The sequence below is a fragment of the Miniopterus schreibersii genome (assembly GCF_964146895.1).
Source record: "Miniopterus schreibersii genome assembly, chromosome: 7".
In the NCBI taxonomy this organism is placed as follows: domain Eukaryota; kingdom Metazoa; phylum Chordata; class Mammalia; order Chiroptera; family Miniopteridae; genus Miniopterus; species Miniopterus schreibersii.
The window spans coordinates 68,963,541-68,982,201 of record NC_138108.1 but is presented as its reverse complement, the minus strand read 5'-3'; the positions used below and the strand labels follow the sequence as shown (position 1 = coordinate 68,982,201).

The 18,661-nt window shown below is 36.1% G+C and overlaps 1 protein-coding gene across 6 annotated transcripts in view; it reads left to right on the top strand.

The window, feature by feature from the left end:
* The window catches only part of R3HDM1 (R3H domain containing 1), a 108,364-nt gene that overhangs the window by 69,152 nt on the left and 20,551 nt on the right, over positions 1–18,661 (top strand). For all 6 annotated transcript variants that reach the window (XM_081141868.1, XM_081141865.1, XM_081141867.1 and 3 more), the window contains 2 exons: positions 199–353; positions 4,745–4,896. In XM_081141868.1, coding sequence (XP_080997994.1) covers positions 199–353; positions 4,745–4,896 — 307 coding nt within the window. The remainder of the gene's footprint in view (positions 1–198; positions 354–4,744; positions 4,897–18,661) is intronic.

Below are 18,661 nucleotides of genomic sequence, written 5' to 3'. Positions count from 1 at the left end.
AAAGTATAGCTGACTTGGGTTACCTATGTAGTAAACCTTTTAAATGTTAGCTTTCATAATAGAGGGTTGTTTGAGATTTGCTGGTTAAAACAAAATTCTGTCATTTTAGAACACAAATTACTTGCTTGAAGTACAAAAACATCCTACAAGATGAAATAAATTCAAAGCAGGATTTAACTCGTTGTGCCATTATTACAGGTTATCAAGTTATGCCCAACCAGCAGCAAAACTACCAAGGAATAGTTGGAATTCAGCAACCCCCGAGTCAGTGCCTCATTGGTGGCCAACCTAACAGCATTGGAAATCAGATTCAAGGAGTGGTCATCCCTTACCCTTCAGTGCCATCATATCAGGTATACTACCACTCACCTCCTTCGGGTAGAGATGATTTTGAATAAACAAAATGTATAGCTACAATGTATCACCTCTCTTAATATAGGGATAATGCTCTGTAATATATAACTTTATAGTCTTAACATATAGTCTTAGTTTTATTAGTCATAACAGTTTGTTTTATCCTCATTTTATAGCTTTATTCATTTCACTTCATTAATTTTGAGAAGAAATATATGAACCACTTTGATACTGATGAATAAATTTTGCCTGACTGACTGTGTTTCCAACTATATAAATATATAAGCAAGTGTCTTATCCTATAATTCAGCCTTTTAGAAAGTCTCTTTTGAGAAGAGAGTGGAATGGCGGGGGGAAATAGCGATGGAAGCAGATATTTGAAACAGAGTACAGACTGTCTATCAATATTTATAAAATAGAGGAAATTGTGCAATTGCCCATGGTGGAACTGATTTTTCCCCCACCTCAATCCCAAATGGAATGACATGTATTAAAAATGACATGGATTTTAATTTATAGCTCAGAAGTAGAAATACCTATTGTTTCATAAATAATAGTCATAATAATATAATATTTATTACATAATGACTAATATAATAATAATAGTTATATTTTTTAGTATAATATGCTACATTGTATCTCCATTCATCTTTCTGGAATAACTTGCAAGTGGGTTTGTTTTATTAACCTTATGGTTTTCCATAACTGAGTCTGATGTTAAGAAATCCAAAGATCATTTTCATTCATCTCCACAAGGTAAAAACAATCTAGTTGAGAAGGTAAATGCACTTGTATGTTATCTAAACATAACTAAACAAATTTGTGATAGTATACAGTCTGGTAACTGATGAATCATGAAATACAGCCATGAACAGATTAGGGACTTAATACAGAAGTCTCCTGGGAAAATATAAACCTTAAACTATCTCTTAAAATATTAGGCATAAATTGGTTAGGAAGACATTCTGGGGATAGAGAAGTATATGAGCAAGAGTGCTAGCATATTTCATTTAATTCCATAAAATTGAAATGTAAAATGTGGAATTGTCAAGGACTGTTGAGCACTAAAGAGTATGTCTAGTTTTGAAGCCCCCTAATTATAGAAAGCAACTAAGGAAAAATAGAAAAGATACATTATGACACTAGAAATTTTTTTAAACATATTTTTATTGATTTTAGAGGGAGAGGGAAAGAGAAACACTGATGTGAGAAAGAAACATTAATTGGCTGCTTCCCACACACATCCCAACTGGGATCCGAACCCACAACCCAGGCATGTGCCCTGACCAGGAATCAAACGGGCAACTTTTTGGTGCATGGAATGATGCTCAACCAACTGAGCCACACCAGCCAGGGCACGAAACTAGATTTTGCGTCTTTCTTTTCTCACATTTTCCATGCTTTTTATTTTGTATCCTCTGTGCATGAGCCTTGGGTTACGAGACTGCTCATCCCTACTTTCTTCATAGCTAGAGATTCAACAGGATCATTACCACACCAGGATCTCTCCCTTCTAATCCAGTACATTGAGCATCTATTAGATAAGATGCCCAAGGCACTATGTAAGTATGACTTGCCCTTGACCTTTAGTGGCTCACAGTCTAGTGCAAGAAATAGAATTTTTAAATAAAGTACAACCTTGTTGGTGTAATTTTGTGAAATGGAGCTAGATTTTAAAAAATGCTTCAGAGCTAAAACAATTATTTCTCTGACATACTTTTTTACAAGCTATAAATTATTTTCCCTTGGTATTTCATATAATCTTCACACTGGATGAATGATTGTGAGAAGTGTTGCTCTGATGAGCGATGAAGGACAGCATCTTTATACTTCCTTCTACATTTAGTAGATGAGCTGGGTGGTAATAAAGTTACCTAAAAAATAAGCCAGAGCCCAGCCGGGCGTGGCTCAGCGGTTGAGCGTCGACCTAGGATCCAGGAGATCAGGGTTCGATTCCCAGTCAGGGCACATGCCCAGGTTATGGGCTCGATCAGTGACTCTCTCATCATTGATGTTTCTATCTATCTATCTCTCCCTCTCCTCTCCTCTCCTCTCTCTGAAGTCAATAAAGATATATTTAAAAAAAAAAAAAAAAGCCAGAAAAGTCATCTGTCCTCATAGAGTGTATTCTATGGCTGTGTGTTCTCAATTATTATTCTCTCTTTTTTGTTACTTCAGTTTTTTTCTTTACCACTAGTTACAGATTTATTCCATAGCTTAAATCATCTAGATTTGAGCTGTGTCAGTTTTCCTTAATCTGCCCTGTGTATGTATTACTTAGATACAATCAGAAATAATAATCTCAGAATATTAACACTGCCTCCGTAGACAAAAAGACTGAAATATATTGTGTTATACAGAGTTGGGCACATCAAACCAGTAACTTTCTCTTTGCAATGATTGAGCCAAATTGAAAGTAATTAAGAGATTACTGTGTATTTTGAAAGGACCAGTTACATTTCAAAAACATGCTGTGTAGCCAAGACTTAGAAGTTAATCATTAATTTATAAATCACTGAGCCCAGGTATAGAGAACAGCACAAACTGAGGCTCTGGAACCAGATGCCATGGGTTCAAATCCTGACTTCCCTACTTACTAGCTATGCAGCCTTGGGCAAGTTACTTAATCTCAGTTTCCACATCTCTAAAACAGGGATTATAAAAGTATCTTATTAGGGTTGTTAGGAAGACTTAATATGGTAATACACAAAGCATTTGGAATAGAACCTGAACATGGTAGTAAGTACTCAGTATTGTTAACTTTCATTGTCGTCACTGTTACTAATACTGCTATCATTGCTGCTACTATTGCTAACATCATCATCATATCATCAAAAGCTTTTATATTGGCTTTATTTACCAAAATCACTCTAATCCAACTGTAATGTTGTGGCATATTTTTAAATTAAGAACCCATTGTGCCTAGGTAGTTTCTATTTTAGAAGCTATAGAAATTAGGGAATTGAAGTACAGAATCGAAGAATCTATTACGTTCATGTGGTTTTTATGTAGTTAATATAGAAAACAGAGAATTGAAAGATCCACTGTTCACCAAATGCCTACTGTGCTAGAACCTGTAAATGGATATTGTAATAAAGATAGTACCTCCCCTGAGATGGAGGTGGCATCCCTTTTTTTTTTTTAGATAAGCAACTGTTACCTCAGAATAGTAAAGTCATTTACATGATGTCATGTAGATAGCAAAGTGATAAAGCTGATACCACATCTAGATATCTTATGCTCCGAGGCTCATACTCCTTCTGATCCAGTGTATCTCGCTGGTGCCCTACCTGAGTGTTAGTTAGCTCTACCAGAAGTTAACTGCATTACTCTTTCCATATCAAATGGTCATCCTTATTAGAAAGTGTTTTGTTTTTAATAACTTTTACTTAGGGACATGAGTCTTATTCTTTTTTTTAAATAATCTAATGCATCTAGCTTACTGTACAATTGATAAATGCTAGTGAAAAACAATAGCTATCAAAAAAGAACATAAAGTGGTAGTGTTATGGCTAACTTGTCAGGACAGCCTATTGGCAGTTTTAGCTTATTCCTAACTGGTTGTACAATAAAACCTCGATATAACAGACTAATTCAGGCAAGGGGCTGTCCGTTAAAGCTGAAAGTCCATTTTATAATAAACTAGATTTTCCTAATGCATGTTTTTAAAAATGACAAATTATTTTACCTGTTTTTACTTATGTAGACATATTTGTGTAATTAAAATTAAGTATGTATGAAACGTTTAATTTCACAGAAAATTTTTCTTATATGTATGACAGTAATTTTAAATTTATACTAAATAGGTCTAGTAAATGTGTGCATTCACCAGTCACCAAGAGTAAACAAATGCACATGGATGGGGTGTGGCTTCGCACGTGTGGGAGCATGGTGAGGTGGGGCAACAGGCATTGAAACTGCTACAGAAAGTCAGGACGAGACAACAGAACCTATTACCTCGTGCAGTATGGTGTGATCACATGCTAATCATTGGCTGAACATTGTTTACGAGCAGTGACTCTTGGGTTTAAATATGTAGACTATAGCTGTAGATATGTAATATTTATGTCAGGGAAATTACTACAGTGTTTTTTCCAACATATGGCCTATTTGCTAAAATTTGTCAAAAATAACAGTGAATTAATAACAAAAAGTAACCTGTTAATTTAATTGTAAATCTTGGTTAAAGGCATTTTAAAATTAACAGGGTGTTAATTTTCACATATGACATACAGATTGGAAATTTTGTCCATTAAATCCAAAGTTTGTTAAATCAAGGTTCACAAAATCAGGGGTTTACTGTACTTGAAAAGTTTGTGAAGCCTAGAGATATTAACATTTGCAAGGTTTTGAAGAACCTTTTTCCTTTAAATTGTCTTTCAAATTTTAGGTTTCACTGCCTCAAGGTTCTCAAGGAATTGCCCATCAGACTTATCAACAGCCTGTTATTTTCCCTAATCAATCTAATCAAGGATCTATGCCCACAGCAGGAATTCCAGTTTACTATAGTGTCATTCCACCTGGCCAACAAAATAATTTAAGGTGAGTATGACTAAAGAAACCTATTCCTATAGCTTGTCATTTTTTATCAGAATTTTGGTCTGTTGCTAATTTTAAAGTTGCCTCAGGAGCATTACCTGAGATCATTCTCTAATGTAGAATAGAAAAACTATGATACAATCAATTTCTCTACTATTTCTTTTAACAAAATTAGTATAAGCAGTGCATTCCATATATAAAGAGTCAAATTTGCTCTTAAAACGAGTCTTTTACTTAAGTACAATAAAATAGTTGGCCACAAATCTTGGAGTTTAGAGCATTTGTTTAACATTTAAGGATTTTGCAGGAGTTTGATGAGAATATATTTCCTTTATATAATGTCAGCAGCAAAATATCATACTGAAATTTGTCAGACTCATTTTTTATCAGTAAAGGGAGGGAGGTATATAAGAGAAGCAAATGATAGCAGCTCTCTGTTAAAGCAAGTCCTGAAGTATTCCTTTAGCTCCTTCAACTTGGAAGAGCAGAAGCTTCTCTGATAAGCCTAATGTGTTAAAATAGTAATCTTCCTTTGAATTGGGTACCTGTAGTTTGTTGTTCAGAGTGTATTACAGTTCTTCATTTAGTCTCATGACATCCCTGTAAGGATGTCAGAGGGGGCCTTAGTGCTCTTAATAAAAAGGAGTCCTTAGTTATAATTGCTGGTAAGAGGTTGCCACCCAGTATAGTTACAGGTGGTATTTTGGGGTGAAGAGGGGATTGACATTCTTGCTTCATTGAATCTGCTTGGGAAATAGGGACTTGGCTTTCATTTTATGTGTTGTCAGAAACACACATATACACACACACAGGGACTCACATGGCTCTGTGGCTGCCACAGATTGAAGAAACACAAGTTGTTTGGAATCTCACAGGCATCTGTGGAATTTTAATGAGCCCAGCTTTTTTGAGATAGAGCTGCTACACAATAAAAATAGAAATGTATACTGCACTAGATTTCCCATTTGTTGTGTGAATTTAATTTCTATAAATAGGGAGAAAATACTCTCAATTTGAGCCTCTTTTTCTTTTTTTCAGTCCTCGCTCGAGAATACATTTATTGATTTTAGAGAGAGAGGAACATCGATGTGAGAGAGAAACATCGACTGGTTGCTTCCCATACACGCCCCTGCCCCCATCAGGGATATAATACCTGCAGCCTAGGTATGTGCCCTTACTGGGAATTGAACCCTCAACCTTTTGGTGTACAGGACAACGCTCCAACCAACTGAGCCACCGCCAGGGTTCAGCCTCTTTTTCTAATGTCTGTAAGTTTGGGATCTATAATGCCAGTTCAGTTTCTGAGTTGTCAGCTAGAGACAGGATTCTGTGCTAACGCAGGTGGAATGGATATTGCAAAGATTGCTGAATATATCTGCTTTTTGAGCCAAAGTGTAACCTTTCATTTACCTGAGAGAAAATTACCAAAGTAATCATTCCTTTGTAGGGCAGAGGCTGAGAGAAATAGGTATTACTTAATACGGAGACCAAAAGACACCTGTTTTTATGTTACTTCTGTATGCCTACATGCAGGGTAGAAGGGCTTTCATGAAGGAGGAAAATGAAGCCTTTGAGAATCTGTATAACATGTTTCTTATATTTATCAATCCCTTGAAACAAAAAATCATCTTGTCTATGTACTTCTGAGGGACCTGGCCCTGGGAGTATGTGTGGAGGTGAGAGAACACAATTCTGGACCCCTCCACCCCCTTTACTTTCAGCCCTATTTTAAGCATGATGGCAGAATCCAAAAGCTGTCAAGTACATGCTGGTGACTACGCTCTGGAATGAACTATACCTACTTTTAGTCCCTGGGCCTGCTTTTCCAAGGAAAATAAAAATTTGAGACCTATTCTTGGCCTGAGGAATTGCTTAGAAGCATAGCAATTAAAAGATAAGAGATTCCTCAACAACCTCCTACTTGAATCTTGAGGAAAAGTCTTTGAAATTACTCACAGATTAGGACCATGACCTAGATGAGGCTGATATATTTGAAATAGCTAGCTATAAATTGACAGTAGTGATTGGTTACCAGGTAACAAACTGGCATTGATCTATTCCAACTACAGATGACCAATGTTAGAAATAGAATGTTTTGCATATAAAGCAGGAATGTGTATCCTGTCAGACTTGTATCCTGGTACCTTTTAGACTAGTTATGTGATAGAAAATCAAGTCATATATGGGATTAATTAAGGACACCTTTGGGTGAAAAACATTTGTTAACTAAGGACTTTTTTCAAAATATAATAGCAATCTTTACAAAAATTTTATTTCTAGTTTGGGGCAGTATTTAATGAACAAATTGCCATAATATTCAGATTTCTACTTAAAGATCAACTGTTGGCATTTATTATTAATCAGATCATTGAATTACCATCTATGAGCTAATATATAGACCATCCCTTTATAAGTCTAGGTGTAGTAGCTTGTATAAATTTTATTTTACATATACCAGTGTATTTACATACAGAAGAGAGGTTTATCTGAATTTACACACCTAAAACAGGCCTGACCCAGAGTAGAAGCTTGGTACATTTATACTGAATGAAAACACTTCTTTAATGACAAAGGCCAACTTACACATATGTGTTTGTACACATATATAATTAATTCTCATTTATATATCATATTATTGGCATTAATATTATTTTATTTCTGTAACTTCTATATACTTTTTAATTTTTTATCACAAAGTCATGCTTGTTGGCACAGTGAAGCAATTAACATAAAGATGTGTAAAAGGAAAGCTAACCATCATGTTCCCACTCTACCCCTACCTCCAGGTCACCAGTGCTCACAAGCTGGTATGCATTCCGTTGGTATTGGCCTGCTCAGACAGACATGTGCACATATAAATACACACACATTGGAATTAGTTGGCAGGTTCTAATGAGGTAGACATTACCTTGCATTTTCCCTTATTAATATATCATGAATATCAGATGAGTATTAGTCTAAAACATTCAGTTGTGGGTTTTTCGTGGAGTTTTTTCCTTCTAATTTCTTTACAAACATAATTTTGCATAAATGGGATCATGTCATACAGACAGTTTTTTGTTGTTCTGACCTCTCCACCCGCCTCATCCCTTCTCCTTGGGTCATTTCCCACAGGTGCAGTCTTGGTAACCCGTGTTTCTACCCTAGGTTGTGTCCTTTTCACTTTTCCCTTACACCTAATTGTATACTAACACAGATGTGGGTGTGCAAACATGACGAGATTCATTAGCAAGGACACATGAAATGGAGTTTATAAATAATTTTACATGTAAAGTAATCTAAAACTTGTTTTATTTAATGTGGTTTTGTGTGTTTATATATATGGTTATGGTATTGGTATATAGTGAGAATTTAGTCCATTTATTGTTAGTATTTAGTAATATAGTATTACAACTGGCACAGTAGTTTTTTTTTCTGCCAGCTTACATTTGTTTATGCATGTATTTATTAACTGCATGCCTCATTGGTGGTTGTGCCATTTTATCAGAAGCCCAAATGTATGCCATATTCCTTGAGGCTCTTCATCATGGAATCTCACTGATCTGATATCGGGGCATGAGATGGTCTAAATTGTTACTTTTTTAGATATGTGTATCTTGTGCCATTAGGCATTAGTTATCATGTGGCATGGTGTGGTTATAAAGAATAGGACTTTGAAATCAAACAAAACCTTACTTCAAGCCCTAGCCAGTTTGGCTCAGTGGTTTTTCCTAAGTCATCAATCTTTTTGTGCTCAACTTCATATAATAGAACTTATTTGTGAATACCTTTTATATATGCATAATTTTTGTCCATTCTCCCATTTCCTTGTTTGTAAACAGCATTGTTGAGATAAAATTAACATGCCATAAAATTTACCCACTTAGCCCTGGCTGGATAGCTCAGGTGGTTAGAGTGTTGTTCTAATATGCCAAGATTGTGAGTTTGGGCACATTACAAAAATCAGCCAATGAATGCATAAATAAGTGAAACAACAAATCAATGTCTCTCTCTCTCTCTCTCTACCCCCCTTCCTTACTCTCTCTCTCTCTCTCAAATCAATTAAAAAACAACAGTAATTCACCCACTTAAACTATACAATTTAATAGTGTTTAGTCACATATGTCACCATCACCACAGTCAATTTTAGAACGATTTCATCACCTCAGAAAGAAACCTGAGGTGAAAGCAAACCCATCAACAGATAAAGTATGGTGTGCACATACAGTGGAACGTTACTCAGCTTTAAAAAGGAACGATATTCTGACACATGCTGCAATGTGGACAATCCTTGAAGACATTATGCTTTATGAAATAAGCTGGTCACAAAAGGACAAATACTGTATAATCTTACTTTTGCAAGGTACCTAAAGTAATCAAATTCATAGAAACAGAAAGTAGGCTGACAGTTGCCTGGGTCTGGGGAAGGGAAGAATGGATAATAACTGTTTGATGGGCACGATTTCCGTTTTGCACCGAAGGGTCTTGGGTTTGATTCCCAGTCGGGGCACATGCTGGAGGCAAAAGATCAATGTTTCTCTCTCCCTCTCCCTTCCTCTTTCTTGTTAAAAAAAAATCACATATTCGCTGGTGAGGATTAAAAAAAAGAACGAAAAGTTACTTCTGTATGGCTCTATTCTCTTTTACCCCTTTTTGTGGTATTGTTATACAAATGAGATTAATGCTATACACAATACATTGTTATAAGTATTACCTTACCATCTGTAGGCATTTTGTTTACTTAGCCCAATACAGCTTTGGTTCCTCCCACCTCCTTTGTACTGTTATTGGCAAATATATTAGACTTCTATAGGTTATATATCCAATATTACATTATATACATATTTTATACAGTGGCTTTTTAAATCAATTAGAAAAAAAGGAGGAAATATATTCATTTCTACTATCTTACAATTACATAATTACCTATACTTATTGTATTAGTCTGTTCAAGCTGACATAACAAAATACCATAGACTGCATGGCTTAAACAACAGAAATGTATTTTTTCACTGTCTGGAGACTACATATACAAGATCAAGGTGCCAGCAGGGTTGGTGTCTGGTGAGGGCTCACCCTTAGGGTTGCAGACAGCCACCTTCTTGCTGTGTGCTCACAGGGCCTTTCTTCAGTATGTGCAAAAAGAGAGAGCAAGCTCTCTAATGTCTCTTCTTATTATAACCCTAATCTCCTTAGACCAGAGGCTCACCCACATGACTTCATCTAACCCTAATTGCCTCTGAAAGGCCCATCTTCAAATATTATCACATTGGGGTTATGGCTTCAACATATGAATTCAAGGGTTGAGGGGGGTGCAAACATTCAATCCATAATCCTAGTACTCTTTATCCTTTCATCTGGATTCTCATTAGTATTTATTGTAAGGTATGTCTGCCAACAACAGATTCTCTCCATTTTTCACTTTATTCTTTGAAACATAGCTTTGCTGCATATAGAAATATTGGTTGGCAGTTTTTCTTTCTTTGACCACTTCAAATATATTATCCCACTACCTTCTGGCCTCCATCATGTCTGTTGGGAAATCAGCTGTTAATTTAATCTGTTTAATTTTATTTAATTAAATTTATCTACCAATTCAAGATAGATTATTAGGGTTCCATTATAAGTAAGTAGTCATTTTTCTCTTGCTGCTTGTCTTTGACTTTCAGCATTTTTATTTTTACTATGATGTCTCTTTGGGTTTCTTTGCTTTATCCCACTTAGAGTTCCTTGAGGCTTCTGAATATGGTTAGGTTATTATTTTGCAACAAATTTGGGATGTTTACAGCCTTTATCACTTGATATATTTTTTTCGGCTCCTTTCTTTCCTCTCTGATAATCCCATTTACACATGTTGTTGTGTTTGATAATATTTCACATTTTTCTGAGGCTCTTTTCTCTCCATTTTTTTGTGTGTTTTTTTAATATGTTTTTATTGATTTCAGATGGAGAAAGAGAAAGGGGGAGAGAGAGAGAGAGAAACATCAATGATGAGAGAGAATGTCCATTGGCTGCCTCCTGTGGATATCGATCCCACAACCAGGGCATGTGCCCTGACCTGGAATTGAACAGTGATCTCCTGGTTCATAGGTTGATGCTCAACCACTGAGCCCCATCAGCTGAGCTTCTTTCCAGTGTGTGTTTTGGGGGTTTTTGCCCTCCTCTCTGTTCTTCAGCTTATGTAATTACTATCAATTCAAGATAGATCATTTCTGTGTCTTATAAATATTCTGTTTGTTAATGTGACATTGTTACCATACCTTCTTTACTTCCTTAATCATAGTTTCCTTTGGTTCAGTCGTGGTCTTTTCCTGATAAACATGAAAATCTTTTCTTTCTCACAGGGAGTTTCTGTTCCCTGCTTTTATCTAAGGTATGGTTCACACTTTCCTGTTTCTTTGCATCTCTTATTATATACTGTCATAACTCTGGGTACTTCCTAGTGTTTGCTTGTATACTTGTTTATAGTGACTGACTGGGTTATTTTAGCGAAGTCAATTTAAACCTCCCTTCCCCTCCCCCCTGCCTCATCTCCAGTGTTCAGCCTCTAATGCTGTTCCCAAGCACGGAAAGTTTTGGGTAGTCTCATAGTAATCCTGAGATAACAGTGGTTTTGGTGAGGCTCTGTTCCTCTCTTCCTTGACAACACACAACTCCACTTACTGCCAGCTGATTGCTCTGTTGTTTTCAACAGTGCCCTGATTCATAAATTGTTCTACAAAGTATTCCAATTAAAATCTGGCTCCTTTGAATGAAAAACTTCTAGAGTCAATGTTTGATTTTTATTCTGACCTCAGGAAGGTTTTGTCCAGCTATCTTTTTACCTGGTTCCTTCCTTCAAACTAAGTTTAGCCTAAATCTTTAGTCTAAATCTTGAATCATCTCCCAGTTATCTTTACTATAACCTGTACTATTCTTGAGAGCACCTGTAGGCTTGAACTTCTTCCTTCTCTGTTGCAATTGAAGATAGTTCTTTTGAAAAGACATTAGGTGTTGTTTTATTGCCTGTTTTATCCCCAGAAAAATTTCTGGGCCAGGTACCTGGAGCTGGGGATGTGGACAATGGTAAGCTTCTCTCCAAGTGGCAACCTTTTATGAGTTGAACACTTGGAGGGTGAGGCGACCACAGCCTACAGTCCTCAGCTTACCTCTCCTGACATGGAATCACCACTTCAGGAGCTGGGGCAAAAGTAATCAGGCCAGGACCCCAGTATTCTCAGTATGTCATACAATAGACCTTCTATTACACAAGTGGAGGTTGGGGGAAGAGGAGTTCCCATCTGTCAACGCCATTCACTCTGGATTTAGCTTCTCTTCTAGGAAGAAATTCCTTTACCTGTGTGCTGTGGGGAGAGGGAGCTCTGTGTTCTTGGCTGCAGTTGTCTGGAGTAGACTCTGTACCTTAATAAAGCTGGGAGGAGACAAGAGAGAGCAGTCTTAGTTTAAATACCAGACTCACCTTTCTAATCATGTTTTGAAAGATGTTCTTATTTGCTGTTCATCCCCTGGACCTTTCCAGAGGCTTTAAGTAGTTACATTTTTATAGTTTTCAGTAGTTTCAGTGGAGTGCAGGTTAATAAGACTCATAGTGTCATGCCAGAAGTCAGTCTGTAATAGGTGAAATTTTGATTCAAAAAAAAATAAAATTATAGTATTCTGGCATCCTGTCTTTTAAAATTGTACTTAAAAAGATTTGATGAAGTTGTTTGGGGAATTGGATCTGTGTTCTTAGCTATATCGTATAGGTGTATAAGCATTGTCCTCAGTGCCAGTGCAATTTTATGGTCTTACTCAGGAGATGACTTAATAAGTAGCTAAATTATTTCCAGAAGAACAACTTAGCATCAGCTATACTAAAACTAAACTTATTGTTTGACAGATGTTGTCCACTGACAGCTGCTTGATGATAGCTGGTTTGTCCTACTGTGTCCGTCAGAATGTGGCCCTTCTCGAAATCCACCATTCTCCCAGGACCACCAGGGATATCATTGTGGTTGAATGTGTTTAATAATAGCTGCCCTGCCCTGGCCAGTTTGGTTCAGTGGTTAGAGCGTTGGCCAGCGCACTGAAGGGTCTCTGGTTCAGTTCCCGGTCAAGGGCACCTACCTGGGTTTGATCCCCGGCCCCAGTTAGGGCCTGTGTGGGAGGCAACCAATTGATTTGTGTCTCTCACATCGATGCCCTCCCCCTCCCATCCCTCCCTCCTTTCCACTCTCTAAAAAAAATCAATGGGGGGAAAATCCTTGGGTGAGGATTAATAAAAAATAATAATAGCTGCCCTTACAGTTCTCAAGCTAAAGGCATCTTTTTTGTGATATGTATAGTGTAGACCCTTGAGTCTCACACAAGTATTTGACAAATACAAAGTTCATTTTTAAGGAAAACATTAGCTCTTACTGCAGGTATTTCTGCATTCTACCTATTTATCTAATAGGAGATAATCTTCTCTTCAGGCAAGATTTCCACCTCAGCCCCTCAGGTTCCTAGTAAATTACGAACTGTGTCTTATATCTTGTATCAAAGGACTAGATTCCTCTATAATTAACTACTTGCTTTAAATTCATCATAGAATACAGTTGGGATATGTATACAGTCCAGCACCTGCCAGAGGCTTAAATGCTTTCTTGCTTTATCATTCTGGCAGAGTTGTATAATCCTCTGGGTTCACCATTTTATCTTGCCTGCCAGGAAACACAAAGCTAGATTGGAGCTCTCAATAAAAGCAACAATCATATCCCACATATCCCAGCTCCTTTTTTGTTTTGTCTTAAATATTTTTCTGTTTTTACTCTTCCATTTTTTAAAATATTTCATATTTGGGAATAGATGAGCTATAAATAAATATGTCTATAAATTTGAGCATTTAACTGGAAAGCCCAGAAAAAAAGTCCATTTGCATATAAGGGAAAACCCAAAATTTTGTCCAATAAAAGTGTCATTTGACGTTGAATTTCATTATATTTTTTAATAGATACCCTTATCACAAATATATATATTGTAGAAATCACCTTGATTTGCAAAAAGCTTATAAGGCAGAAAGCTAATATTTTCTTCCAGAGACAGCAAGCCTGGCTGAGCATCTGACCTTCAGATTAACTGAAGATTTATATTGCAGAAGATTAGTATTACTCTCCTGGCCTCATTCCCTGACATCTGTTAAAGATTTCTGAAGGAGATTCAGATTATTAGTTAAAATTAAATCCCTGATACAACTTTTCAAAGTCAAACTTTTCAGGCAGTTATCAAAGAATATTTTTAGTGTTTATTTTTTATAATTACAAAATGCATGCACACCTTTTTGGAAAATAAAAAAACATAAATTATCAAGAATAAGCCATAGTCCCACAACCCTAAATTGACTACTGTTTGTTTGTTTTGGTAGGGGGAGTTGGTTGTTTTTTAATATCTTTTTATTTATTTCAGAGAAGAGGAAGGGAGAGGGGGATAGAGACAGAAATATCAATGATGAGAGAGAGTCATTGAGTGGCTGCCTCCTTCACACCCCTACTGGGGATCGAGACCACAGCCTGGGTATGTGCCCTGACTGGGAATTGAACCATAATCTCCTGGTTCATACGTTGGTGCTCAACCACTGAACCACACCAGCTGGACTTGACTACTGTTTTCATGTTCATATTTTTCTGTTAGTTTTTTTTCTTTTCATATATAATTTGAAAATAGTTGAGATTCTATTGGGTGTATTTTGTTCACTTGATACCATGGTTTTCTGTGTCATTAAAATTTTCTTTGTAAATTTTTAATGATCACTGTTCAATTTTATGATACGCAATAATTTGTTTAGCCTGTTATAGACATGTAGATGATATCCTTTTTTTTTTTTTTCCACTTTATTGATCCATCTTGAATGCAACTTGAATTTCTTCCTTGGCATAGAGTCGTTAGAGAGCAATTACTAGGTCAAAGACATGACTGGTTTTAAAAAATTATTTTTTCTTTCAATGTTATTTTGTATTAGTTTTAGGTATACAGCTTAGTGATTAAACAATCATATACTTTACATAGTGTTCCCTTGATACTTCCAGTACCCTAACTGATACCATACAGAATTATCACAATTATTATTGACTATATTCCCTATGCTTTACTTATATCCCTGTGAGTGGTTTGAAACTATCAATTTGTGCTTCTTAATCTCTGCACCTCTTTCACCCAGTCCCAGACTCTCCATCCCTCTGGCAACAACCAGTTCACTCTCTGTGTCTTTGAGGTTTTTTCAGTTTTGTTTGTTCGTTTATTTTGTTCTTTAGAGTTCACATACAAGTTAAATCATATGGTATTTATCTTTCTCTGACTGAGTTGACTGACTTATTCACTGAGCAAAATACTGTCCTCTAGTTCTATCCATATCATCTCAAACAGTAAGATTTCATTCTATTTTATGGCCAAGTAATAGTCCATTGTATATCTGTACCACAGCTTTTTTATCCACTTGTCTATTGATGGGTTGCTTCCAAGATATGACTGTTTTTAAGATAGGACTTGGTTGGGGGTTTTTTGGTTTTGGGGTGTTTTTTTTTTTTAATTTATCTTTATTATTGAAAGTATTACAGATGTCTCCTTTTTTTCCCATTGATCCCCTCCACCCTGCATCCACCACCACCCCCAGGCCTTCACCACACAATTGTCTGTGTCCATGGGTTATGCATATATATGCATATAAGTTCTTTGATTACGATGTTCTAATCAAAGTGGCATCAATACTGCCCATAAAAGGCCAATTTTAGGTATTCATAAAGGGTTGTATGATATTTTTTAAAAAATTCTTCACACTTTGGTAGACTGCAGTAGGTTTCTGATTTTAAAAATGTGTAAAAATATGTAATGTGTTTATCATTTTTTCCATCATGGTTTTGACTCCAAAATACAGTAAAAATGAGGAAATAAATGACTGGAGCAAAGGGGAATTTCTACCTATGAATTATCATAGAAGATTATAGGTGAACATTATAGAAAACCCAGAAGAAGAAACTGGTTGGATATTTGTATATCATTTATCAGTCTCCACTGATCCTGTAGAGGCATTTTGCTACAATTTGATTGGCTGTTCCATACACTGAGAAGAAGCAGCTCCTAAAAAGTATGGCAAAACAATTGGTGTAAGTGGCAAGACTAATTTTCGTTGCAATGACATTTAATGCCTTTCAGAGTTGATATTATTAATGAGTTTTAATTTACACATTCATAGGTCTAAGTCAGTATTTTTCAGAAAGTTTCAGACCAAATGTGTTCATGAGACTGATAGTTTATTTTTCTGTTCAGGGTAGAATATGAACTTCAAGGATTAGGCCTGGCCTTTTATTTTTCAAAGTCCTCTTTTTTCTGTTTCTGTCTTGTCCTCCAAAGGAGAAATTTTTGAAGTTGCTCCCTTTTGGGTATATTATATATTTGGGTTTGTTTGTTTGTTTTGTCAGTCCTCACCTGAGGGTATTTTTCTCACTGATTTTTAGAGAGACTGGAAGGGAAGGAGGGAGGGAAAGAGAGAGAAAAGGAAACATCGATGTGGGAGAGACACATAGATTAGTTGCCTCCTGCATGTGCCCCTGGATGAACCTGCAACCCAGGTATGTGCCCTTGACCAGTAATTGAACCCTCGACCCTTCAGTGCATGAGCTGATGCTCTTAACCACTGAGCCACACTGGCCAGGGCCATAAAGTGAGAGTGGTATTTAAAAGCTGACTTTTATGCTTTTCTCTGATGTGTTAGATTTCTGCCTTTGTCAAAGGCAAATTAGATGATAAGTGAAAATAGAGCATTTAAGAGATTTAAGAGGGCTGTTTATTGTCCAGTCTGTGTTCCTTAAAGTATCTTTTTCTCTGTTGGGAGAGATTAGTAGTCTTGGAACTCAGTTTTGTAATTCATTTACCTAAGGGATAATCTAATGCTAGAATAATTTATACTAATTATAAAACTAAAACCCGCTAGAGTGGTAAACTGGAATAACACTTTCTAATTTAGTAGTGTGGGATATATCACTCATCTCAGTGACCTGAATATTCTGGTCCCTAATCTAGGTGGCTTCCTGTCACCCGTGTGTCTCATAACTTAATTAAGCCATTAGGATATTCTTAGCGAACAAGATCAGGGTGGGAGCATTACATGGCCCAAGGGTACATTTACTCCAGTTAGAACCTAAAAATCCTTTTACCCTGTGGTGAAACTTTGTATTCTCCCCAGTAATGGCACATTTACAAACCTTGTCTTAAGCTGCTGTATTATTTCCACACGTAGCTAATGCTCACATAAACATACTCCGATCATAATTAATATTACTTTCAGAAAGCACTATTTTTACATTTTGTCATATGGTCCAAACTTACTTTTTATGAAATCTTCCCTTTACACTTCTTTCTTTTTCCCTTTTATTGAACCACACTGAGTTACTGCCACTAAAAAACAACAGAATTTTAATTGTTACTAATTGAAGAATTGTGAGCTGAATCAGAGAATCATTTTATAACTTTTGTGGACATTTTTAAGTATTTATAAATGTAAACAGAGTGTACTCATTCTCCATGTACCCATCACTTAGTTTCTACAGTTATTAACTACTGACTAACCTCTTTTCATCTAAATTTCTGCATCTTCCGTATTATTTTGAAATAAATCTACATATCATAATTTCATTCATGAGTATTTCAGTTTAAGTATCCCTAAGAGGTGCGTGTTTTTTTAATTTTTGTTTGTTTGTTTTAGAGGTGGGAGAGCAGAGAGAGAAAAACATCGATTTGTTGTTCCACTTATTTATGCATCCATTGGTTGATTCTTATATGTACCCTGATCCAGATCAACCTTAGCGTATCAGGATGACACTTTAACCAACTGGGCTACCCGGCCAGGGCTACTAAAAGGGTTTTCCTGTGTGGGTTTTGGGTTTGGGTTTTTTGGGGGGAGGGTGGTTTTGTTTTTTTTAAACTTACATAATTACAATACTATTTCATATCTTTAAAATTTTAACAGGTTTTTTTTTAAATATATCTTTATTGATTTCAGAGAGAGGAAGGGAGAGAGAGAAAGAGAGAAACATCAATGATGAGAGAGTTGTCATTGACCAGCTGCCTCCTGCACGCCTCCGACTGGGGATCGAGCCTACAACCCGGGAATGTGCCCTGACCAGGAATCAAACCAAGATCTCCTGGATCCTAGGTCGATTCTCAACTGCTGAGCCACGCCGTCAGGGCTAGTGAATTATATCAAATATGCAGTTGATGTTTATATTTCCAACTGCCCTATTAATTGCTTATATTTTTACACATTTGTCTTGTAGAGTGTCCCATAGTCTGGTTTTTCCTGATTGTGTCATCATAGTGTTTAATGTCTCCCTGTATTCTCTATAATTCAGTAATTGGATCTAATGTTGTAATTTTAATGCATTACATGATATATAAGGGTAAAACGTTGTTAAAGCTTGGTTAAGAAATAATACTATGTAAAGAAAGTTTATTTAAATTGTGAAAAAAGACTGGTAAATAATAGGGTTTTATATTTAAATTAAGGTTTCTGATTACTTGAGAATTCTCAGAGAGAATTAATAGTATCTCTCTATGATTTGAAACTATTTTCCTGAATGAATTTGCCAGAAAGAGAAAACTTTAAAGGCTTCTTATGACAAATTTCATATTAGACTCTCAAAGACTTACAGTTTACAAATACAGCAATAACTTGGGTTTATGCTAGCAGCCTTTTTGTTTTTAATCAGCATTTAGGTTAGAATATGTTAGAACCATGTTCTGTTGTTTCCTTTATTCTTAGATAGTACATTTTTAAGCA